We start from the raw sequence: 23,375 nt of genomic DNA, 5'->3' as shown, positions 1-23,375 counted from the left end.
TAAGGATATAAAATGTGATTTTCGTTTTCGATTTTTCGTAAGTCATATATACACACATCAATTGGCAATCCCTGATTTTTGTCTCATCATAGCAAAAGCTCCAAAACGCCATATATATCGTACGTTCGTTAAACATTTGGGGAATAAGACAGAAAGCAAATAGCAAAACCTGACAGTCATCATACAAAGCTAGACCGAAAAGCCCAGATTATGTCGGTTGTCGTCAACTAGACGCCCGTACCTATTAAGTGGGTTTTTAGTATCAGGACAGCAAAAGATACAAAGAGTGTACTTACTCTAGTAGAAGTCGGAAGAACCAGACCTCCATGTCCTCGTTCCGAAGAGCTTTCTGCGCCCATTCCCGGCCTTGCTGAGCCAGTCTTGGTGCGATCACTCTGCCCTCTTCTTCGGACTCAAAGTATCGCATTGCCTCCAGATAATCATCTCCAGTTAGGCTCAAAGGTACGTAATGTGTCCAGGGTTTGAGCCACTCATCATGCCACTCGCGGAAAATTGAGACCTTATGAACGAGACTCCTGCTGCGTAAGAACGCATAGAACCGACCACTGAACGCATTCCCATCCATGTCCAGCAGATGTTTGTACGCCCAAGCGTCTTGCTGATCAACCGGTTCCGCCAAGTCAAAATACTCTCCCTGGGCGGCACAGTCCTTGTCATCACATTGGCCAATGTACGTGAACCGAACGTCGAATAGATCAGCAAAGGAGTTTCGACCAACACCCCTGGCCTTCCATTGGTTACTTTCAGTCTTGGACAGTATCTTGGCTGTATTGAGGGCATTAACATTGCCGACGAACAATTGTCGATGCTGCCGCCGCCAGCCTCCAGCTCTGGAGTATCCTCCAGTTGTTGAGCCTCTCCAGAACATCTGGCTGCTCTTCTCATCCCACTCCATATCTTTGTCTTCTTCGTAAGGTACCTGGTCAGACCAGTACCAAGGGCTTGGGTACAGGATGTCTTGGTAGCTCGAGATCTTGCTCTGCGAGAAGACCGGGAACAAGTCATGTACAGCCTCAAACCTGTTTGGCCGGTCAAAGAACCCATACTTGTGGCGGAGGGAAGGTGAGTTGCAAATGTCAGAAAAGGCGCTAGTGTTGTATATAAATCCTAACTCGCCCTGAGCGTAGGAGTTTACATTATCCGCGGCCTGCTCATCTAGAGAGCGGACCGGACTGTCGACTGGACAAGAAGACCGAGAATAACTCCACGTGGACTGACGGGTGAATCGATTGAAACGGGTAGTACGCACTTCATCAATGCGGTCACCCTTGTTCAAGTCGCTGGGTCTATCTGACCATGCATTTGTGGGCATGGTATTCGTAACAGTAATTTGAGAGACTTGCTCTCTCGCAATTGCAACCAGCCTCTGGAGATCTTCGCTGGGTACAACGACTCGCGGCTCATCGAGGGCATTGAATACAAGATCCATATCAGGCAGATACTCGACAAAACTTTCGATCATCTTAGCGGTGGCACTGCGCTGCCAGCTCTGCTCGAATGCTCCGCCTTCCACCAGTGCCACAGATCCATTTCTGATCAGTACCCCGATCATAGAATTGTCGAAGCCCAGCGTCTCGCGAGCCCGATCGCGAATAGTCTTTGGTCCGAGGGCCCAAAATGGCAACAGAGCATGATATATTGTATCGTATTCATCAATCAGCTGAACCCCTCTATCTTTGGCAAATTGAAACCATTTGTCAAAATGCGGGGGCGGGTGCATGTTGTAACGCTCTCGATATTCATTGACAGCCTGAGCCAAGGTCTTCGATTGACGTGACAGTAGCCGATCGAACTGCTGCTCCGCATTATTGACAAGCGATGCAATCGGATGAAGACTGTCCGGATGAGCAGCCTTTCGGAGGCCAGACTGTTCAATAAGCTGAGCATTGGACGGTACGGGAGGCCTCTGTAAAGTAGTCGGAGGCCGAGAATCGGAAGAAGGATAGAGGTCCACAATAGGTGAGGGTGAGGGGCTGGGGCCTCTGAAGAAGATGAGGAACAGGGATACGAGGACAAATGTGCCCAGCCAGACCACAAATCGTTGGGTTCGCATTCTGCCACCAGGGCGAGTCTACGCCATGCAGAGAGACGAGGTTTGTTGTTTGTAAACAAACCGGGAACTAAGCAGAGGCAATGATATTGAGTCTTATCGGTCCCTCGAAGATGCTTCAGTCCCCTGATTCAGCGAGAGACCAGAGCCACCAAATCTCTGAAGAAAAATTTGCAGTAAGAACAATGGTCAATGACGAGAATGTTTCACAAGCATTGCTAGCATTCCATTGATCTGCCTGATGGACGAAGAACGATGACGGTATCAACCAGCGGGAAACTTTATCGGTCGGTCCCTCTGGCAATCCCGCGCACTATACCCGTTTGGGGATTAGTGAGTGCCCGTGCCTGGTTATTCCTTTCTATTATCACGCGTCTCGATGGCCACTGGCTCCAGAGCAAAGTATAAGCGGCATACCAGAAATCCCATTACTTTCTCCATCCACCCGCTCCTCACAACGGTCACGGTCCAGCAGCCCGTTCAGGTTTAGTGATGCGCAATATTGTCACAAACTTCTCCGGCGTGCAAATATCTTTGTTGACGATGTTATTCCCATCGAATTTCAGCATCATACGGATAATAAGATATTCCATGTATCAGATGCTCATGATACCTATACAAGGTCTCCGAGAAGCTCCGGAACAAATCCAAAGAACTGGCCAGGAAGTCGTCAGGGGAAGCCGAATGGACAGAAGCATTATACACGGCAATTGACGAGCTCAAACCCAGTGGACTCGAAATTGCGCGCAATCGAGGTAAACTGAACCCCTAATACTTTAAGACTGAACCATGCTGACTTCTAAAGTCTGGTGTGAGGATCTGAAACCTCCAGTATGTAATTCTCTTTCCATCATCCCGCAAAAACGAGACCAGTCACATCAAATCATCCCGGGTAGCACAACCACCGATAACCTGTATGGATATCCCTCTATCAATCCGGCCGAACCAATCATTCCCATTTTCAGGTTTAAAGATCCACGTCCAGGTATATGTGTCGGTTTGTCCGATGGGAACTTAGCAAACTCCCTTGTACCCAAATAGGGCCATAGCATTGCACGAAGATTTCTTGTTGGCCTGCAAGAGACCTCTAGCCTCATCAGTGACCCGCATGTCACACCTCTTGGCCTTCGACCAGCGGGTCGAGTAAAGTACGACGAAAGCATATAGCTTTCCGGACTTGCACAATTCCAAGCTCTTGGAGGCAGACGTTAAGTGTCAGGCTGCGGAGCAAGAGGGCGTGTGAAAAGGCCAGTGTCGGTCTTTCAGTGGAATGAGGAGGAGGACCAGCGTCAGGGCTTTAGGGATGAGTTGAGCGGGTGGCCGGGCCAGTGAGGGTATCGTCATCAGTGCGAACGGTTGGCAGGCCGTCCTCTACCGGTGTGTCTTCTTGGGCTAGTCGATCTCATAGCGGTTTGGATTGCCGAGCCGGTCTTCGGATACGGGATAAGCCACTGGAGTTCCTCGTATGCTGAGCGCAAGCAAGGTCGATATAGTCCCACGGCGACGTATGTCTCGAATGGCACTGGCCGGTACAGAAGTCGGATAGAGTTGGTGCAATCGTAGGAATACATCCAGCACGAAAAGCTGACAGTTTCGTGTGAAAATATTGTATATCTTGTAATCCTCGTACACTTTGTTCACTGCATCCTCAACTTGGGCAAAAGTAGCGAAAGCACCGGGTATCGTGGACGATCTGGTGGGTCTACTTTGGGGAGCTCTGAAGGGCTCTTTGGATAATCTAGAGGATGTAGTACACGCGATGAAGCTTCTGCGCTCTTCATATCCAATGTGATAGAGGATCCCTTTTGTTCCACCCATCTGGTAAGGCAGAAAGATGGCCCAGTGAGAAAGACTGCCATGTCCCCAGGATATAATATGCAGTGGCAAGGGCCGGTCTTCCGGTATAGATGCCAAACTAATGCTAGAAGGACTCGACATGGTGACTCCAATAATGATGTTGGAGAATGGAGAACATTATGTGCTACCTCGTACTTGCCACAATAATGTCTCTGTTTGTATCATTCTTGCCATTCACCGTTTGAGAGCCTTATGTGTGGATCCATTTTCACATTCACCCGTAGTAGTGAAATTGAGCGTCCTGGATCTGTTGACTCGGACTTCCAATCTTTTACTGGATAGCCTAGCAGTATTACTTGAAGTATTCACGGTCTAACGCGCACTAGACTGAAACCAAACACCTTAGACGAGAAGCATAGACAGTATACAGAAGGCACATGCGATAGAACGGAAAACAGGCAAGCCGCCAGGTGGTAAGCGCACCGATTAGGTGAGGTGCATTGATTAGAGCCAACACTTTCAAAGGGTGCCGTATTAGTATGGGCTAAAAGCCAGCATCAGGGCATCCAGAAAGACCTTTATAGACGCAGGCCTAGAGCCCTTGTAATCAGGAACGATGGCTATTGGATTTACATTACATGTCCAGCTATGTCAGGAAAAGAACATCTTAGTATTTCAAGCTGGCTACTGCAGTCGTGTGTCATTGGCTGCCAAGGCAGCGATGCGCTCGCTGTGGATGGCGACATTGTTCTATTCAGGATCTGGAGTCTGAAGAGTATGGTTACCGATCAACCAAGGTCGCTGTAATAGCAACCCATGGTTAAGCGCCGCCTTCTAGAGAAGTAGACGAGGCCGAAGAGGACGGCGATATAAGTACAGTAAAATCAGTTTACAAGCAACCCTAATATAGGGAATCCTCGATGCGTAACCACTCAATCACTAGTCCAAATAGATTTTATATATTAAATTTCTCGAAGCTTCAATACTAGATAGTGACTATATTTCAACTCTCCTTCCATACAAAATGACTTTTACTAGAGTAATATAGATCTGAATAACTCATCATATTGTAAAATGAGCAGTCATGAATCTTGACCACGGAGACATATAGACCAGTACATGTGAATTAAACTGAAATATGACCTTAGCCAACTAGTCAGTTTTCCTAGTCAACTGATCATTTTCATGCCAACTTACATAAATTTTAGTATAGGGAATTCTTCACTATAAGCAATTAAAGAGGTGGTCTGGATCTATTGCTTATATCCGTGGTCTACCGTACCGGAGTAGATAAGCGGGGGGTGATAATGGGGAAGTGACATCCGCTGGCGGAACGGGTCCAGCCCATTACTATACCCCACCAATTCCTGCCGGCTCGGGAGTGGGCAGGAACCTATTCACCCACCATGCCTGCCCTCGAACCAGAGTATACGTAACAGGATGAGACAGATAGAAGTGACTATTGCGCACGTGAGGAACGATGAAGCACTGTGCTAAGAAGTTCTTCCGCTCCGGTGGTCGCGCTATGGCGCGTGCGGACGGCTCATTTGAGGACGCCTAACAGTACTTCGCGAACTCACTCCCTCCGTTCCCTTATTCACACGGATTCTCGCGGCTTCGCCAGTGTCTACGACATAATGGATTCAGAGGAGATCAAGGCACGACTGGCTAAGGAGCTAAAGGAATATCGGAGCCTCATACAGGGCAGAGACCTGTACGATTATATGGGACATCGCGTGGTGGAGTCCCGAACAACGAGCGGTAACTTAGTCGCTGTGAAGAAGGGTGAGAAGGGGTCATTCAGGCAATCGGAAGCTGAAATGATGCAGTATGCCCATGAAAAAGGCATTCTCACGCCTCGTGTGCTCGGTGTCTACTATGTGAAGAGGGGTGTCATAGCCATGGTCACTGACCGGGTGCCTGGCGATTCGCTTGATAAAGTCTGGCATACCTTGACCGAGGCAGAAAAGAAGAATGTTGAACTTCAGCTTAAGCAGCAGGTGAGTTGTAATACTTCACGTCCACTGGTTTTGCTATTCGTGCTCACCTTTCCAAAGGTACAAGAGATGCGGAAACACACCCAGCCATATATTGGTCGTATTGGCAATATCAAGACGTACAATTTTTTCGACCGCCTGCATGATAATGACATGGGTCCCTTCTCCTCGGAGGAGGAGTTTGATGATTGGTGTTTAACCAGAGTGAAATTTGCCAGAGTGAAGTTCCCTTACTACCAAAAGTTCTGGAAGCACTACGTGCCTAAAATGAGGAATGAGAAGTCGTCGAAGTTCGTTTTGACGCATGGCGATCTGGCTGCACGAAATATTATGGTCAAAGATGGCCAGCTCACTGGCATTGTCGATTGGGAATACAGTGGATTCTTTCCCGAATACATGGAGTATGCCTTGGCAACGGTCATTCATGAATCTGTAGAGGATTGGTGGCTTCCCGTGCTGAAAAGGGTGCTGGAGCCATCTGGGTTCCTGCGATCCAGATTCATCGCTACAATTAAGAAGCGAGGATTGTAATCATGCTTGTTGTCTTGTTTCAATTTTTTTTTTTTTTTTTTTTTCTTATTTCTTTGGTGTTGTCAGTCATCGCTGGTTTCAGCGTTACGATACCTTTCGCATGTTATTGACATTTTTGTCATCTCCAAGAGTTGTTGATTTACAGACTACTCCGCAATATATCACCATCGCTGGAGTGAAAGCGGCCATGGAAAAAGGTCAGCAGGATACCTAGCAAGGTTCCGTTATGCAGATACTGTCGGTTGCACTTGGTCTATTATCTCGCCACTCACTCCTACTTCTCTTGAGCAAAATGGTTGATCAGAGAGCTCCAATAATCGATTAGATTGTCCAACAGGTGCTATGATGGCATTCCTCGGGGCAAATGTAATTAGATCCAGAAAAGATAATCAATATGAAAATGTAACTTCCTGTATTATAGTGGAATAACATGTTTCTTAATACTAAAAAATACTCGGAACGCTGCTTTATTATTATACTTATCTTGTTTCAATGGTTTCAATCTCGTCAGCCAACCCGCAAATGCAAGTTCAAGGCCTTGCCGTCTTTGCTGGCGGCGCAGCATGTTCCCGCAGAGCCAGGTTCGAATCACTTCCCAAATCAATACCTCCTTTGATCTCCTCCAAGCTCGGCCTGCGTCCACGCTGTACTCGGACCCCAAGCAGCAGGAACCCGGCAGCAGCAATCAACCCAACGACAACTAGAGTCACAATCGCACCGATGACTCCTCCAACGGCGGGGCTAATTCCTTTGCGTCCGGAGGAAGAGGCTGCGCTACTACTCGGGCCATCGTTTTCATCATCCAGGACACCCGGACAGAATACAGCTGACGAAGACGAATCACACTGGAGGCACCACTCCTGCGTCGAATTCAGCGCAAAGGTCTGCATCTCAGCCTTGAACTCGCTATAGGGAACTTCGATGCTGCTGGGACTGTGACCAAAAAGCGGGTAAGATTGGAATTCCGGTGATGTTGTTCCATTGCGCAGGAGGAACCGCACATAAAGCTGAGATGGGTCAGGATAGGTTGGAAATGACTGGTTTTCCAGACTAAAGAGCTCAAAGGTGAGCGAGGCCCCGAGCGCAGGTCGTCCATAAAATTTTCCATTTTCCTGGGATGCAAGTTGCACGAGGGAGGTAAGAGCCACAGCAGGCTCGTAGCCTCCGAAGACGAATGTCAGTTTCCCACTGGTGCCCCGGTAAAGAACATTGGTGTCGAATGCATCCAAGATACTTCCGGCTAGTGTCTGACCTGCAATTGTGCGAATGGCACTGCTATCGATTGGGCTTGACAATGATGTATCCGAGTTGCCGTTTGTTGCAAAAGTGTATTGATCGGCATACCAGCGCGCGAGCCTTATATCCTCTTGGCTGACGCTGTGCAACAATGTCTCGTTGTGCAAGAGCTGGTATTCTAAGAATTCAGAGACCGCAATGGAGTTCGCATAGTTGACCGAAGAGCGGTCAAAATCGCCTGACAGGGCCTGGATGTAAAGACGGTTATAGAGCGCATCAGATTCCTGTATCATTTGCTGAGCCTCAGTGCTAGCCTGGTAGTCAGCATTGGCGATCTGATGCAGGAAGCAATTATCTTGGCCTGCCACCACGACTGACTGAGGGTCGTCCGAGCTCACGGTGACAATGGGCGGATATTGGTAGCCACCCATAGGGGCAGTCGCAAAGCTGCCATTGGCCATGAGATACGACGGGTCAGGATATTGCACGTCGTAAGTATCGTTGAGAGGTGGGTATAGCCCCTGCATAAAAGCCTGCGCAGACGCAATGACCGATGGATCGGTGGTAGACAGAATATCAAGATCTTCGTCTTCGAGAGCATATGTAGAGATGCTCTCAATTCTCGTACTCGGACTGACGTCGGTCGAATGGATTGCAACATATCGGTCTCGGAAAGCAGACCCAGCTTCATACAGTGTGTTGGCACCATATGGTGTCAAAATATTGGGGCGAGGCAGGGCTGTCGGGACACGGTCTCCGTATAGAGTGTAAGCGAATACCGCCCAAACTTGCTCTTTCAAATCCTGAGCCGAAGCCTGAGTAGCTGCCTGCAGGATTGCCGCAAGGGCGACAAACCGGCGCGTAGAAAGCATTGTGGGGCTTCTTAAAGTCGGCCTTTCAAGAAAAATGAAGATGCTCAGTCGACACTATGGGTGAAGACTATCAAGCACAATCATGTATACACGAATGAGTGTCGATCTCCAACAGTGGGAGGGCCCCAGATAAAAGCATTAGCAGCACCGGTAGTTACATCCTACGGAACCGGGTGAAATAGAAAATGTTGAACCTGCGGGGAGTGCTCATGGAATATAGGGCGAGGAGGGTTCTAGAGGTGTCAAATTCAAGGACCGGTCCGTGTCTGGACTCCTCCAATGGTCGGTTAACGTCTGGTACAGACCACGGACGTAACTGCGCAATAATCTTGCCTACAATTAAGAACCATGGGAACTGCCTTTGTCCATCCAACAATCAGGGCTGAGCTGCTCGGAACACACCAGTCCTGTGTCTGCTTCCCTAATCATGCCTATAGATGCTATAGAGATAGGTTAACTTAGACCCTTGCAGGAGGAGGTGTTCTCGACATGGCTATAGTGGTAGACGCGTCTATCTACTGTCACTTGTTGGCATCCTCAGGGATGAGTTCGTTCTGCATATGCCATTGTACCACTCTCCAATCATCCTTAAAGAAGCAGCTAGAGCACGTCAGTGTGTTGCAATGGTTTAAAGTAGAGGTCTAGAAAGAGATAGGAGGTAGTCTATGACGCATGGATAGAGTAGCATTAGACGGAAGTAACCTTGGATGAATGTTACCACTGAGGGGTCAAAAAGTGATCAAATGATACACTAGGAAGGGACTTTATAGTCAAGAAGTGAAGCCTGTTCCGGATTCAAAATGGGGTGTGAACCAGAGAGTGGTGGAAGAAGAGAAGAAGTAACAGTAGAATCTTGAGTATAGAGAGAGAGAGAGAAGTGGAGGATCAGGCACTCAGGCAAACAAGAGAATGGGTTTCCGAAAAAGGAAAGGCCAGGAAGACGGTCGGGGAAACACAACAGAAGTACTACAACAGACCTGGGAATGACCAAACAAACATAACTGGATATGTTGTCTTTCATTATACTGAAAGAAAAATAAATAAATAGAATTTGAAAATAATACAGAACATTAAATCCAACTAGTGTACTATCTATATCGTAAGTATCCCCAGGAAATAATGGAGCTGGAATCCACACCCCCAGCCGAGTTCCCCGACCGACCGGGCGGAGAGGGAAAAAGTAGGAAAAATCTGAGGGGGCGATTCTCAATCTAACACTTCCCAAAAGCCCTACGCCTGCGCCCTACCCCTAAGCCCTCATTTCTGCTCTTGGAAGTCAACGCCTATCCCTTCCATCAGGAATTGTTCCTATCATGGTCGACACGAGAGGTACAGACCCGTCTCTCGACGAGGCGGCCTCATCTGAGTTGCCTGTTCCCTCCGTGACCGATTCCGCCGCTCATGGTGAGTTCTCCTGCGCGCCGTTTGAAGGAGTCTCTGCTCCCGCTGGCCCCGGCAGCTTCCTGGGTAGATTGTCTTCAAATCAAACACCCTGGGGCCAGTCATCTGCAGTGATGAAGACTTCCTGTATGCCCTGTTTGTTTCCATTCACAGGGTTGACGTGAATTTACGGCAGTTTCCCCCAAAATGTCTCACCCTCTCGAGGAAGATGACGGTTCCCTCTCGCCGCCAGCTTCTAAGAAACGCCGTCTCGAGTCCGAGCCAGCTGACCTTTCACTACCACCTCCACCAACCACCTTAACTGCAGATCAAGTACCGGGAAATCAGATTGAAGAAGAATTGGCATCTGCATTAGGCTCTGGTGTTGTCGACCCCGTGGACCATCCCGTGGACCGTCCTCTAGACACGCCCGCTCCCATCGAAGGATCTGCAGAAAGCGCGGTGCCACAACCAGAAAGCAGTGCTGATATTGATTCGGACATGGCTACTGTGATTTCAAGTATCATGAATCACGCAGAACGTGTGGAGGAACAATGTGTGTTAGGCCAGCAGCAACTGGCGGAGACCTCCAGCGCGTCGCCTCCGAAGGGCATGGTGTTTGTCAAAGCCAACTCACATCTGAAGATTCAGAGTCTGCCCATTCTTGACAATTTGGTAAGTCGCGACTTACTTCGCGTGACTTTGCTTACAGGATTCTAACCCGCGGTGTCTCTAGTCAACCCAGATTCTGTCGCTGCTAGCCAAGTCCTCGTATCAGGAAATCACGTCCTTCGTTTCCGAACCCGAGACCGAGAGTGGCCAAGCCTATGCGACCATGCGGTCGCTGTTCGATCATACAAAAAAAGTCTACTCGAGCAAAAAGTCCTTCCTTTCGCCTACAGAGCTGGAGCTCACCGAATCCTCCCAGATCGATATTATTCGCAAAGCCAATCTAGCATCCTTTGTTTCCAGTATTTTTGGCACGCAGGAGATCGGATTTTCGGAACTCAACGATAACTTCCTTGATGTGTTTGTTCCCGAAGGTGGCCGTCTACTCAAGGTGCAGGGTGCCTTGTTTTTGGAACTTAAGACCCAGGCGTTCATCGCATCGATGAACAATTCGGAAAGAACCCGAACCGAGCTGCTTTACGACCTGTTTCCCGATGAGCTGGAGCAACAGCTGCTTGATCGGCGTCCAGGGACTCGTCAGCTGGCTCCAAGTGAAGCGGACTTTGTCAAGCGGGCCGGTTCGCGCCGTGACATTCTGCTGAGCGACGTCAACAACGAGGAAGCCATGAAGGCCTTGCCGGACAAGTACCACTGGGAGGATTTTCTTCGGGACTTGAGCTCCTACATCACCAAGAACTTCGATACCATCAGCAACCAACAGGTCTGAATCCCCATCATTCATCTTTGCACGTGCCTGTACTAACGATGAGCCAGACGAAAAAGACCGCTAAGGGTCGACAACCATCCTCGTCCGACGGAGACTCACAGCCGTCCAATGCACCTTTGCAGGGCCAATTCCCCGTCTCAACCCAGCCACCTGATGTTCCTGTTGACAGAAACATGCACGGCGACTTGGTTGCGCGTGCGGCTCGTGCGGCGCAAATTGCATTGCAAGGCCACGGCTTGAGACGCTCCCAGCAGCAGCAGCAGGCCCAACAGAACCAGCAACAGCAACCGTCGCAGCAGCAACCACAGCAGCACCAACAACAGCATCAGATGCATCAACCCCAGCAACTTCAGCAGCAACCTCCTCAGCATGCGCCGCAGCAGGGGGGCCAGATTCTGCATGGCTATTCTGCTGCCCAGCCCACGGGTCAGATGCAGCATCAGCAGACTCACCAGCAGCCGTATCATCATAGTCCCGCTCCGTCCGGTTACCAGCAACCTCCTGGTCAACTAACTTTCCAGCAAAGCCCCCTGCAGGCCAACTTCCAGCAATACAACCATGTGACTCCTGCTTCGATTCCGCGACCCAACTCAGCCGCAGCCAACCATGGCTATATGCCGGGGATACCACACTACTCGCAGTCTCAGCCGACTCAAGTACTCTACGAGCGCGCGCGCATGGCGGCATCTGCTAAGTCGTCGCCTAGCAGCCGCAAGTCTGGGTTGCCCAGCCAGCGTCGGCCGTGGACGACGGAGGAGGAGAACGCATTGATGGCCGGGCTGGACCGGGTCAAGGGCCCGCACTGGAGTCAGATTCTTGCCATGTTTGGCCCGGGAGGCACTATCAGCGAAGCGCTGAAGGACCGCAACCAGGTTCAACTGAAGGACAAGGCGCGGAACTTGAAGCTGTTCTTCCTCAAGAGCGGCATTGAAGTGCCGTATTACCTGAAGTTTGTGACAGGAGAGCTAAAGACGCGTGCCCCTGCGCAGGCAGCCAAACGTGAGGCCCGCGAACGGCAGAAGAAGCAGGGAGAAGAGGACAAGGCACATGTTGAAGGCATCAAGGGCATGATGGCGCTTGCCGGTGCACATGCGCAGCCGGTTGGAATGACGCACGGCCACGATATGTCGGCATCACCACTGCCACCAGATGCTGGAGCGCATGCGGCGTTTGACCAGACAGCCGAGCAGAACTTGATGCAGACGCTGGGACAAGAGGTGCATGGTGAAGCCTTTGGGCAGCATCACCACCACCATCACCATCACCAGCATCACCCGCATCATACCCACCATCAAGACCATGTTGATCCCAATATGCATCTTGGACAATAAAGTGTCCGTCATGGCTTGTGTCTGAGCTTCTGCTCAATGTCTATCTCATTCTTCTTTGCACTTTTTCCACATGTATCAAAATGTGTTCTATGTTTTCTTTTGCGACATCTATTCTAGCGATTATGTTGATTACCGATGTGACTGTCCGGGGGAGTTGATTGGGGGTCTCGAGGGTGCTTTGCTTGCTGGGGAGACAAACGGCCATGTAGAGTTGGGGCTGTGTACCAACATTGTTCATTTTCCGTAATTGCGAGGCAGCATTAGGGACTTAATGCAAGACTGTACTTTATGAATTGACTGTTCGGCCAATATCAAACATGTAATTGCTGTAGACGTAGCTAGAAAGATACACTATAGTAGCAGAATCGGGCCGACCGCGGACAAGAGCAGAGAGACGAATGGCTCTCCGCTCCGGCAGCGCGACCCGGCCAGTCGACTCTCCGCCATCCCATCCATCTTTCAAGTCCCATTCATTCTTCGTCTTCCTCCCACACAACCCCCCTGCAGCTTATTCCCTTGTGCTGGTAACTCAGAACCAGCGCACCACCGCCATCCCGGCTCATTGTCTGACCGCCGACGCGCTCCTTCATTCACTATTGGACTAGTGCTGGCCGGCCCTCCCTTGCTCGCCAGCCACCAACCACCCATTACCACCACTCACCTTCATTCACTATTAACACTACCACCATGGCCGACTCATCGGCTTCGCAACCTCCCCCTCCAGCTGCTGCTGCTGCTGCTCCTACTTCCGCCCCGGCTCCAGCTCCAGCTCCCGCAGCGTCGCAAGATTCCTCCGCGACTGTCGTCCCCAAACAAGAACCAGATACCGGTGACAACAACCTGGACGCATCTATCGAACAGGACATCGACCTAAACGCAAACAACACCGCCAACATGCCGAATCAGAATCCCGCTGGCAATGACGCCGCGGCCGCGGCCGAAAACTCCATCCCCGCGCCCACCTCCGTGGACGCTCTGGCGGCCGCCGCAGCGCCTGCCAAGAAAGAAACCAGCTTGCGGGAGTTCATGGGCAAGATGGATGAATATGCGCCGATTGTAAGATTCTCTGCCTTTCCACCTGGATTCCCCTCCTATGTCACTTTTTTCTCTCCACTACCACCCTTGTTTACTTCCACCCCATATTTCTGTCCTATATCTTACTGACACGAATATCTTTAGATCCCCGACGCTGTAACAGCCCACTACCTCACTCTCGCCGGTCTTCCGCCTCCGGGTAACGGCCCCAATCAAACACCACCACACCTCGCCCGCCTCCTCGCTCTCGCAACCCAGAAATTCATTGCCGATATTGCCGCCGACTCGTATCAGTACGCGCGCATTCGCGCCTCCAACAGCTCCTCCGCCAGCAACCCCATGGGCAGTTTGAACGCCGCCTCGGGATTGAACATGCCCGCCGGCGCTGCAGGTGTGGGATCCGCTGGTGCTGCGACTGGCGTATCAGGTGGCGATGCAGGAAAGGGCAAAGCGGGCACGCACTTGGGAATCCAGAGACCTGGGTTTGGAGGTGGTGGGTCAGGAGGTTCCGGACAGGGACGGACGGTGCTTACGATGGAGGATTTGGGTATGGCAGTGTCGGAGTATGGGGTTAGTGTCAAGAGGGGGGAGTTTTATCGGTGATTTTTTTCCCCTTTCTTTTTCCCACGTTGGGAATGCTTTGGGGGGTTTGTTTGGTGCAAACATGCTGGATGTTCATGGGCATGGGCATGGGCATGGGAATATGGGTAGATCGGAGACGGGACGGGATGGGATGTGCTGTTTTACTTTACTTTTTCTTTTCACCTTTGCTTGCTGGCGTAAAATACTGGGCAACGGCCGAACGATATCCTGCATGTGGGCCGAGTTTGAAATATACAAAAGGCGTTTAGGGCGGAGTTATCGAGATATGATATGATACGGTAGGAATGAAGGGCGGCAACCAACAAAAAGAAAGAAGACAATAACTGAGACAATAATAGAAGTGACTTGATGTTCTGTGTTCTGTGTTGAGAAGTCCATTGACCTGTTGATTTTAAGGTAAATCCGTCTAGTAGTTTACATGCAACACGTAGATATACATTGGTGGAAGAATAAGCAGTAAGGAACTGGATATAACGCCCGAGATAATAAGAAAAAGAACCTAGCCATGCAATATGAAATCACCACCTGTCTGTCCGTCTGCCTGTCTGTCTGCTATACCTCTTGAGCTGACAATCTACCTATCCCCATATCACAGAGGACGCGGTAAGATTCCAAGCAGAGCACACAGCAGGATAGCCACATAGCCAGACAGCCACACACAACCCGAAAAGCAATCATTTGTTCTTCGACTGCTTGTACGTGAATCTCTTTCGAGTCCTATCGAAACGATTCAGTTAGCAGTGATTCCATCATCATCATCATCATCACACGCCAATCGAATCTCTCATTCCTCCAGTACCTCCCACTCCTCCTTTTGGCACCCCAGTCTCCCAACCTCCCCAACCTTCCATATCCCACCCCAACCCATCCCAGCTATAACAAGAGAAAAAGAAAAAAGGCTGGGAAGGGAAAAAAAAAAAACTCACGCAACAAACTCCCCCAGCTTCCTCCCGACCATCTCCTCCGTGATCACAACATCCTGATAAATCTTCCCATTGTGAACCTGGAACTTCAATCCCACGAAGTTAGGCAGGATCGTAGCGCTGCGCTTCTGCGTCTTGATCGGTGGTGTTCCTGGCGGAGCGGGGAGTTTGCGGGGGAGAGGGAGACTATTCACGTTATCTATTAGCATATATCTCTAGATCCATCGTATGTGCGTTCAGCGGCGAGTTTAATGAATCAAAATCGAAGGTAATGTGGCATTGAGTTGCGGTGATAACAGGGTTATAATGTAGGTAGGGAAGGAAGGAAAGGGAAATAAATGCGACGACGTACGGGACGATGTTCGGGCCTGTAGGTATGCAATGTTAGATGGGGTTCAATTTCTTCCAGTGAGATTCATAAAGGGATAAGAGGTAGTAGTAGACTCACCCTTCCAGACCGAGCGAGAGAAGAGGGCTCGCGTGGGGAACATCTTGGCTTTTTTTTGTGCTGTTGGCTTTTGGCTGATGCGGACCGGCGGCGGGTTTGCGATGGATGATTGATTGGGATGGGTTTGAGATGGAGCGGAGGGCGGATGGATTATGTAAGATTTTATGCTTGGTTGGGGATTGGTCTATGGTCTATGATTTTATTTGCATTATAATATAAACTGATGAGGTGTTCGTGGTTATTGGGTTTTTTGTCTATTTCAGTACATATATGTATTTATTGACATTTTAAGAAGCCATTCTAATTCATACAAAAATAAAAGTGCCAAACTGGTGAGTTGAGTGAGTGAAAAGAGCGAAATGCGGTACTATTAGTATCCATATCTACTCCATACATGACATCGCGAATCCACTCTGCATGAGACAAAAAAGAAAAAAATGAATCATTTAGCTAGCATGTCCTGGTTTCGATCCAGGGACCTCCGGGTTATGAGCCCGGCGCTCTTCCCCTGAGCTAACATGCTGGGTTAATTGAAGGGAATTTTGTTGTTAATGTTATGACTCAATAGGGTATGGATGGATGAATGTGTGATTGTTCCTAGATTTCAATGTGCGGCGGCGCTTCACGTGATATCAGATGTCCGGCTACAAACGGAGGTACGTTTCCTCCCCTTCAACTTCTATTGAAGGTTGCTGTTTGTGATTTCTATGGTATATTGTGTTTTTTTTTTTTTTATTTATGGTCTGGTGTTGCATGTGGTATGAGGAAATTATGTACCGTTGGTGGGTCTCATACATATCCTGAGTCGAGAGTGTAGTTAGTCGTTATTAGATGCATAGATAGAAGTAGAGTATTCCTCTATCGGGATGTATTCCATGGTCCTGACATTCCACATGATCAGGTTGTCATCTCATCAAGCTTGCCAGCTCATGATAACACTGGCAAGTGATGTAGGCATGTGCTATCGTAAATCAGTGGAGACCTCGTATAGATCACACAGCACAAGTAGCAACTCGTCGCCAAGGCAGCCTCATCTTGATTTAACATTCGAAGGATCGTTCTGCTAAGTCTATCTTCTTGAGCACCGTATATACATCTTGATATCAGCCATGATGGTTTGTACCATGATGTCAGCCCAACAATTCATTTGCCTGGCGTCGCTGGGAAGACATGCGAGAATGCATCAATGTACGGAAGACGATTGCCTCATGTCTTGGCTGATAGGATGGATGGTTTGGATTACTACGTTCGTCTAGCGACGGTCTGTAGGTTGTCATTGCCTGCCACTTTTTGGGATCTTCGCGATCTACCACTGGGGATACTATATCATGAGATGTATACCATTCTGCAGAATTGTAATGTGCAGGGCAGTTCTCCGCATGGTGATATATACATCTATTGCGCTCGATTATCTCCCCCAGCATGCCCTGTGATGTAGGGATGTTTGACAATGTCAAAATGTAAGTTATCCTGCTAGTATAGAGTCTTGGAACGTTAAGAAGAGAACCAACGAAGTCAGGCTATATCTTTGAGAGATGACGTGTAGCCTTGTCAAAGAGCAGACCGTAACAGATCAGAAGAGATCAATAAGAGAGTGTGTACGGACAATTTGATTGCTGTTCTATTGTCTTGGTAAGAGAGCAGATGGGAAAAAGGGGGAAAAAAAAGAATCAGATAGCATGTCCTGGTTTCGATCCAGGGACCTCCGGGTTATGAGCCCGGCGCTCTTCCCCTGAGCTAACATGCTTGGGTTGATGTTTAAAGCTCCCCACTTTGGCACTATTATCCTAAGCTTACGAGCCATGTGCACAGCACTCATCCATGTGCAAATGTTCTACCCTGCAACATGAAGATTTATGCAACGGTATTCAGTACCAAATAATTGATGTACATTTGTATATTCGCTAACACCAAATTGTTTCATATAGCATCTAAATCGCCCGCGAGTTTCGATGCCTTGGCCTGCATATCGTACACTTACTCGACGGCAAGTCCGGACAGGATTTTGATCAAGTTCCGTATCCCTTTGAGCACATTCTCGTCCGGCCCCTGACCCGGTGTCCAGCTGGCGTGGGCAAAATCGATCAGACGAAGGTCATGCACCTTCGGGGGATCCTCATCCTCATCATCTTCCAAATCCCCCAAGTCTCCCAGATCGGCCAGCTCGGCCATTTCGGGGTCGATGTTGATGTTGATTGCCTGGTGCGATTTGATTACCTGACCGACCGGTATATCAACCACCTGGATTGACCCGCCCTGCTGGATGTGGAATTCCATGTTTTCCTCCTCCTCGTCTTCGTCTTCGTCCTCGGACTCACTCCGTTCAGGCCGGGGCTTTTGTTCTTCCACAAGCGCATGTTCCATCGCTTCTGGATCTCCCTCATATACAATCAAAACACTTGAAGAATACATCCGGCTTTCCTCTGACTCCAACACATGCTGTACCTTTTTCAGTTCGTCCGCCAATCTCTGGGCGACCAACTGGGAGCGGTCAACGGCCCCAGCTTTGGCACCAGCAAGGAATTTTTGGAACCCTTCTATAACAGTGTCTTCAGTGAGAGACCGCCCATACCACTTGTCGTAGCGCTTATATCCATCTTTCTCGATGACCTCGCCCCGCGCCCCCTCGGAACCCTCGTATTTCGTAGCATACGGATCGGTTTTACTTCCTTCGTCGCTTTCTCCACTCACGCCCGTCCAGACCTTCATCCCCGCAATCCGGAATCCCAGCTTTGAGCTTGTCGTCTCCTGGGATACAGCATCTAGTTTCGCTCGCTTCTGGGGCGGCGCATCATCAGCCCATAGCCTTGCGCCCAGCTTCACGTCCAAAACGTTCGGCCGCTTAAACCCCGAAGCCACGTTTTCCAGCACAATAGATATTCCTGTCTCCAGCTTCTTCCCGTTCGAAGGAACCCATGGTAAATCCTGCGCGGTACTCGCCGATCCCGGGGTTGCCGCGCTGGGCTGCGCTGGTGCGGTCGCGCCCGGCGTGCCCGATGTCGAGGAGTAGTCTGATCCGGGGAGAACAATCGCACCAGACTGCTGCGCAGCTTCGATGGCGGAGAACTGCTGCTGGTCGGCAGATGTCAAAGTCCCTATGTATGTAGGGATAAACTCTCTGAATTCCGGGTGGAGGGCGCTAGACTCGTAAAACGCGACTTCTTCGGGGGTGCAGGGCTTTGCGATAAAGGAGCCGGACAAAGTGCATTGGACACCGTCGCTGTATTAGTAGCACGAGGTCAGTAACCTGTAACGACTCGTATGCTGAGCAGACAAACATTGCTTGGGGAGGGGGTGAAAATAGGAGTGCTGGCCATGAAGCATCTCGTATCTTGCGGCAAGGGCGGAGAGGCAGAACTTACTGGCCAGCGGCGGCATGGTCAAAAGCGACAAAGCTGTCGGTGTCCAGTTTCTGGGTTTTCAAGCTGTCCGACCGCGACGAAGACATATTGGGTGTCCGAAGAACTAAGGGATTATTCACTGTCCAACAGAGACCGTTGGATTCTAGACGGCATTCCGCATGAGTTGAGTCACAGGCGATGAGGATTGGAAGCGATGCGGAAGGGCGCAGGACGAGTCGGGTAAGGGAGAAAAAAAAAGATGTATATGGTATATATATCTAGGCAAATGCCGGAGAAGAGTAAAAGGAGGGAAAGGAGGCAATCAAACAAAGGAGAGAGTAATAGGTCGACAGGGCAAACAAAGGGTTGGCAGAAAAAGGAGGGACAAGCCACAGGAGGTGGTGGTGAGTGAAAAGAAGTGGTGGAAGTTGCTGGTTTTGTTCCGAGCTGAAGTGACGTGCAACCGCGGAGAATCATGCAAGCATCCGCTCTTCTTGCGCTGGACGATGGACTGACTTTTTCCCCCAAGGAAACACAAAGCGGCCCGAGCAAACCTGCACCGCCCAGGGATCCCCGAGATGAACTCAAAGGAATGGTCGGTATTAGCAATGTAATCATCCGAGAAGGCTCGAGTGCAGCCCAGAGGAAGTATAATACCAGGCGCTATGATGCCGCATGCCGGCGATCATTCGCTGGAAGTTCTTCTCTATACTTCATCGTTCCACTGGATTTCACCCGCGCTTTGCTGAGAAAATTACCAATAACCAGCACGTCAGCTTATACTGGTGCCAGATTTCAGCCTGCTTGAATATGGTGCCATAGAGAGTCATGGTCTAATTCACTCACTCATCCTTGACTAATTCCATTTCATGGTGATGGTGAGTTATCTGCATGTTGCATCATGATAGGAGTTTATGCACGAAAGCCATGTCATCCATACGCCCAGGAACTTCAACTGGCACTGATTTTTTCAGAGCCAGTTACACAGACAAGGCTGTATGTTCAAGTCATCGTTTCTCATCAGCTGGCCCTCTCATTGCACACTGTTGCGCCTTCATCTCCCGCTGCAACTTCTCACGACTTTCCTCAACTTCAAACGGACCTGCGCTGGGGTTTCTCCTGCTATATTGATCTGATCCATCGAGACTCCCACCTCTTCCGACTTTCCTATGAAAGCACCAGGGGCTTGCGGCAGATGTTTGGCGTATAGGGACTCGGCATGACCTGTAGACTCATCCTCCCCAGTGCGTATCACCCCTCGCATAGCCTCGTGCAAAGGGGTGTGCCTTGGTGATTGCGCAAATTTACATCTGCACCCCGCTAAATAAGCTGTCGGGCTGCCTTAATGGCAGCCTTGTCATTGACCCTGTTTGCTCCAGCAGCTGGTTCGCAGATTCGGGCTCAGACACTCGGGATCTTGGTATGCGCGAGTCAGTTGATGCAATAGATTACGTCCTCGGAGTTACCGACGCGGGCATCTGCTCCACGCACTGGTAACAATTTGGGTAGAGGGATAAGTGATCCGTTGGCTTTGGCATGAGGCTGGATGGCTTAACTTGCAGCAGGGATTCCCTTGTAATGGGAAACCTTCACTGTCTTTGAATTGGTCTCCAGCAACAGGCCCACTGTGTCCAGGAGCATCATGCGGCTGAAGCCTTTGCAGTGAGAGTTGGCCCCAGTTATCCTGGCAGACCACCATCGTTGCTGGAAACTTTATATCCTCTCTTCGCCGATGCTCCATCAGGGTGCAGATAGTAACCCCCTTTCAGTACAAGCTCGCAATATGCAGCGACATGATGCTGGCATATGGATCTGCTCACACTTCAATAGATCTCCCACGCCTGGCCCTTGTGCAGATAAGTTTTGTAAACAATCAGCAGCAGAGTCGTCTCATAGTTATCACGGTAGAAAGCTGCCCCAAGCAAAGCGCTTTTCTTATCTGGATCGATTTCCAAGACACTTGATCACCCACGCTTGGTTCTCACCCAGCAGAAACCTAATCGCAGCACTCAGTAACGCCATCTTCCCTCAAACCCCCTCGAGGATGGCCTTAGTACTGACCTTAGCAAAGGCCTAGGCTCTGGAGCAGACAAAGCCCAGAGAAAATGTAATATGGCCCACCGCACTGGTATTACAAGCTGGAAAAGGCTTTTGGTGCCTGGTAAATGTGGCATATATTGAGCTGAATCATTACTATTCATCCGTAGACATGAATCTTCACAATAGTCTTGATCTGTAGCGGTCCAATCAATGCGACTCTTACCATTTCTCTTGAGGTATCGATATCATTTCATGGTATGAACGGCATCTACCAGCCTAACAAGTGCTGGCATGGAAGGAACCGGCTTTGTCCCAGTCATTAACAGGTGAATCCCTCTTACTCGCTTCACTGTCAGTGCTTTCTATCACGTTCGACTCTTCCATCATTGGCTGTGAATCCAGGAAGTCTCAGATCTATTCTACTGCCAATAAACTAAAGATTTTCACAACAATGTTCCACGGTGTTCCTTGTGCAACTCCCGAGTTCCAACTCCCACACGTCCAGATTACCCCTCCAGCTTTTATCTCTCTCTTCCATCTTCCCTCGCTTTCCTCCATCCCCGCATCCTCTTCTTAAGGCCGACTCCTTATTATTTATCTCATCTCAGGAGTCTGCTACTGCAGTCACGATGTCGGACTCTCGTGATCCTTCAGATACTGGCAAAGAGCTTCCTTTTCGCCCAGCTGCATCTAAAACCATCGACGATCCTCAGCAGACGGACCAGTTACCAGAAACACCGGAAGATAACCCAGACTCGGCCCCTAACAGCCCTAAATCCCAGTCACTCGAGGAGTTGCCCATTGAGTTTGACCAGGCCAAGAAGAAAAAGAAGAAGAGCAAGACGCGCCCCAAGAGCAAGCGTGGAAAGGTGAGGATGCTAACTGATGTAACGAATTGCAGCCAGACTAAGGTCTACAGAACAAGCCAACCGGTTTCGAAGAGTACTACGTCGACGCGCCCATTACCCCCGAGGAATTTAGCGCTGAGAAGGAGCTCTACAATGTGTATGTCCCCAAACTTCCATATTTCGCACCTGCTAACCGCAATATGCGTGAAGCTCGCGACCTCTCACCCAGTAAGTCTTACCACCTCATGGATTTGGCACTCATACTGACTAGTCCAAGCCGAATTGAGGATGCCCTTTTACGCTACCAAAAGAATCGGCGTCTGGAGTCAGACAGAAGAGATGTCTTCCTGAAATATCTGGCGTATGGCGGGGTGAACGTCGGTCAGAGAATGTTCGGGGGGCTGGACGGCCGTGACCTTCAGCAACTGGACAGTGAACAGATCCTACAGGCGCGGGCAATGACCAGTGTAGGCAAGGACAGATCTAATCTTACCGTGGATTTTGATGCAGTCGTTCGCGGCTTTCTGTACGAGTTATACACCCCTTGAAACTACCTTTGACTGACTCCCAATAGGACTTCCTTCTTTCCATACTATTTCAATCCGGAAACCGAAGATATGATTAAGCTGGCGACAGTCACCATCCGAAATTTTCTGTCCTACCTCCTCTACCATGATGTATGCCCGGAGTACAATGATAACATCGACCAGGCCAGGAATTCGTGCGATATAGCTACAAGGGAGCTGTGGAACAATCACCAACTCATGGCCAAAGGCCCTGGTGACTTCAACTCGTGTTGCTCCTTGCTTTTCGGCGGAGAGCTCCATGACACATATGTGGAGGACAATCAATGCAAAAACTCCAAGGACGATGCGCCTCGCCTGACGACTGAGACAGCCCGCAAAATCGTCAAATTCGCCCTCGCCGGCGCGGGAGAGAATCGTCATGCCCTCCGGTTCCAGGAATTGACCGAGAATGATACGCTGTGCGCAGTGCGTATTGAGGATATTGATGGGTTTGAAATTACCGCTGTTCATCCTCCTGGAGAAGACGTCCGCGAGTTTTACCAGACGCATGCTCCGGATCTTGTTCCCGTCGGAAAGCTGCTAGCAAGGGCTTACCGAGATCCAGGTATGCCTGATTTCGACCTCAGCCCGGAGGAGCAAGTGGCACAGCAGCCGGAAAAGAACTTTGAGTTATTCATGGAGGACAACATACTTCAGTACTGCTACCCGGGAATGAAGGTAATCACTCCAGTATGGGAGCTGAACTGTGGATTCCATTATTTCGAGGATGCGTATAGAACGTATGGTTCCAACTACACCCCTCTCGTGAATGACTTGATGCTTGGATGGAAGGAGCCGAGAGATTTAGCCAAAGCAGAGAGTGATGGAGAGGATGACTCGTCTGTTACTCTGTGGGCATCGCCAGAGCAGGCCTGTCCGCGGAAGCTCAATTCTTAGGATTCTAACAGCTACTATCATATTCTCATCTTAGTCACGGCTCATTTCCAAATAGTCGAAACA

General features: G+C 49.7%; 9 protein-coding genes and 1 non-coding gene across 10 annotated transcripts; 5 read left to right on the top strand and 5 right to left on the bottom strand.

Moving 5' to 3' along the window:
- Positions 1-189: 189 nt before the first annotated feature.
- On the bottom strand, positions 190-2,074 carry CAP10 (putative capsule-associated protein CAP1; the record flags this gene model as incomplete). The annotated part of the gene is made up of 2 exons (XM_041687747.1): positions 190-241; positions 297-2,074. 2 exons carry the CDS (start codon positions 2,072-2,074, stop codon positions 190-192), a joined length of 1,830 nt encoding a protein of 609 aa, XP_041541601.1.
- Positions 2,075-5,505: 3,431 nt separating this feature from the next.
- On the top strand, positions 5,506-6,396 carry AKAW2_31153A (aminoglycoside phosphotransferase family protein; the record flags this gene model as incomplete). Its single annotated transcript, XM_041687746.1, has 2 exons — positions 5,506-5,868; positions 5,926-6,396. 2 exons carry the CDS (start codon positions 5,506-5,508, stop codon positions 6,394-6,396), a joined length of 834 nt encoding a protein of 277 aa, XP_041541600.1.
- A 530-nt stretch (positions 6,397-6,926) lies between these two features.
- Positions 6,927-8,504, bottom strand: AKAW2_31152S (uncharacterized protein; the record flags this gene model as incomplete). The annotated part of the gene is made up of 1 exon (XM_041687744.1): positions 6,927-8,504. The coding sequence occupies one exon, from the start codon at positions 8,502-8,504 to the stop codon at positions 6,927-6,929; it is 1,578 nt and encodes a 525-aa protein (XP_041541599.1).
- A 1,313-nt stretch (positions 8,505-9,817) lies between these two features.
- Positions 9,818-12,611, top strand: TBF1 (putative MYB DNA binding protein (Tbf1); the record flags this gene model as incomplete). The annotated part of the gene is made up of 4 exons (XM_041687743.1): positions 9,818-9,908; positions 10,081-10,559; positions 10,621-11,274; positions 11,328-12,611. The coding sequence occupies 4 exons, from the start codon at positions 9,818-9,820 to the stop codon at positions 12,609-12,611; spliced, it is 2,508 nt and encodes an 835-aa protein (XP_041541598.1).
- Positions 12,612-13,298: 687 nt separating this feature from the next.
- AKAW2_31150A (putative TFIID and and SAGA complex TAF10 subunit) lies at positions 13,299-14,249 on the top strand (the record flags this gene model as incomplete). The annotated part of the gene is made up of 2 exons (XM_041687742.1): positions 13,299-13,667; positions 13,791-14,249. 2 exons carry the CDS (start codon positions 13,299-13,301, stop codon positions 14,247-14,249), a joined length of 828 nt encoding a protein of 275 aa, XP_041541597.1.
- A 674-nt stretch (positions 14,250-14,923) lies between these two features.
- Positions 14,924-15,663, bottom strand: RSM19 (mitochondrial 37S ribosomal protein uS19m; the record flags this gene model as incomplete). The annotated part of the gene is made up of 4 exons (XM_041687741.1): positions 14,924-14,966; positions 15,176-15,358; positions 15,525-15,540; positions 15,621-15,663. 4 exons carry the CDS (start codon positions 15,661-15,663, stop codon positions 14,924-14,926), a joined length of 285 nt encoding a protein of 94 aa, XP_041541596.1.
- Positions 15,664-16,071: 408 nt separating this feature from the next.
- On the bottom strand, positions 16,072-16,143 carry AKAW2_t30018S. The gene has a single exon. It is a non-coding gene; the product is annotated as a tRNA-Met (tRNA).
- Positions 16,144-17,597: 1,454 nt separating this feature from the next.
- Positions 17,598-19,068, bottom strand: AKAW2_31148S (inositol polyphosphate multikinase; the record flags this gene model as incomplete). The annotated part of the gene is made up of 2 exons (XM_041687740.1): positions 17,598-18,840; positions 18,983-19,068. The coding sequence occupies 2 exons, from the start codon at positions 19,066-19,068 to the stop codon at positions 17,598-17,600; spliced, it is 1,329 nt and encodes a 442-aa protein (XP_041541595.1).
- A 794-nt stretch (positions 19,069-19,862) lies between these two features.
- AKAW2_31147A (uncharacterized protein) lies at positions 19,863-20,171 on the top strand (the record flags this gene model as incomplete). Its single annotated transcript, XM_041687739.1, has 1 exon — positions 19,863-20,171. One exon carries the CDS (start codon positions 19,863-19,865, stop codon positions 20,169-20,171), a length of 309 nt encoding a protein of 102 aa, XP_041541594.1.
- Positions 20,172-21,630: 1,459 nt separating this feature from the next.
- Positions 21,631-23,312, top strand: AKAW2_31146A (uncharacterized protein; the record flags this gene model as incomplete). The annotated part of the gene is made up of 5 exons (XM_041687738.1): positions 21,631-21,870; positions 21,921-22,006; positions 22,060-22,077; positions 22,127-22,375; positions 22,424-23,312. 5 exons carry the CDS (start codon positions 21,631-21,633, stop codon positions 23,310-23,312), a joined length of 1,482 nt encoding a protein of 493 aa, XP_041541593.1.
- Between the last annotated feature and the right edge of the window lie 63 nt (positions 23,313-23,375).

The sequence above is a fragment of the Aspergillus luchuensis genome, chromosome 3, assembly GCF_016861625.1.
Source record: "Aspergillus luchuensis IFO 4308 DNA, chromosome 3, nearly complete sequence".
Lineage (NCBI taxonomy): Eukaryota > Fungi > Ascomycota > Eurotiomycetes > Eurotiales > Aspergillaceae > Aspergillus > Aspergillus luchuensis.
This window is presented reverse-complemented; position numbering and strand designations above follow the sequence as displayed.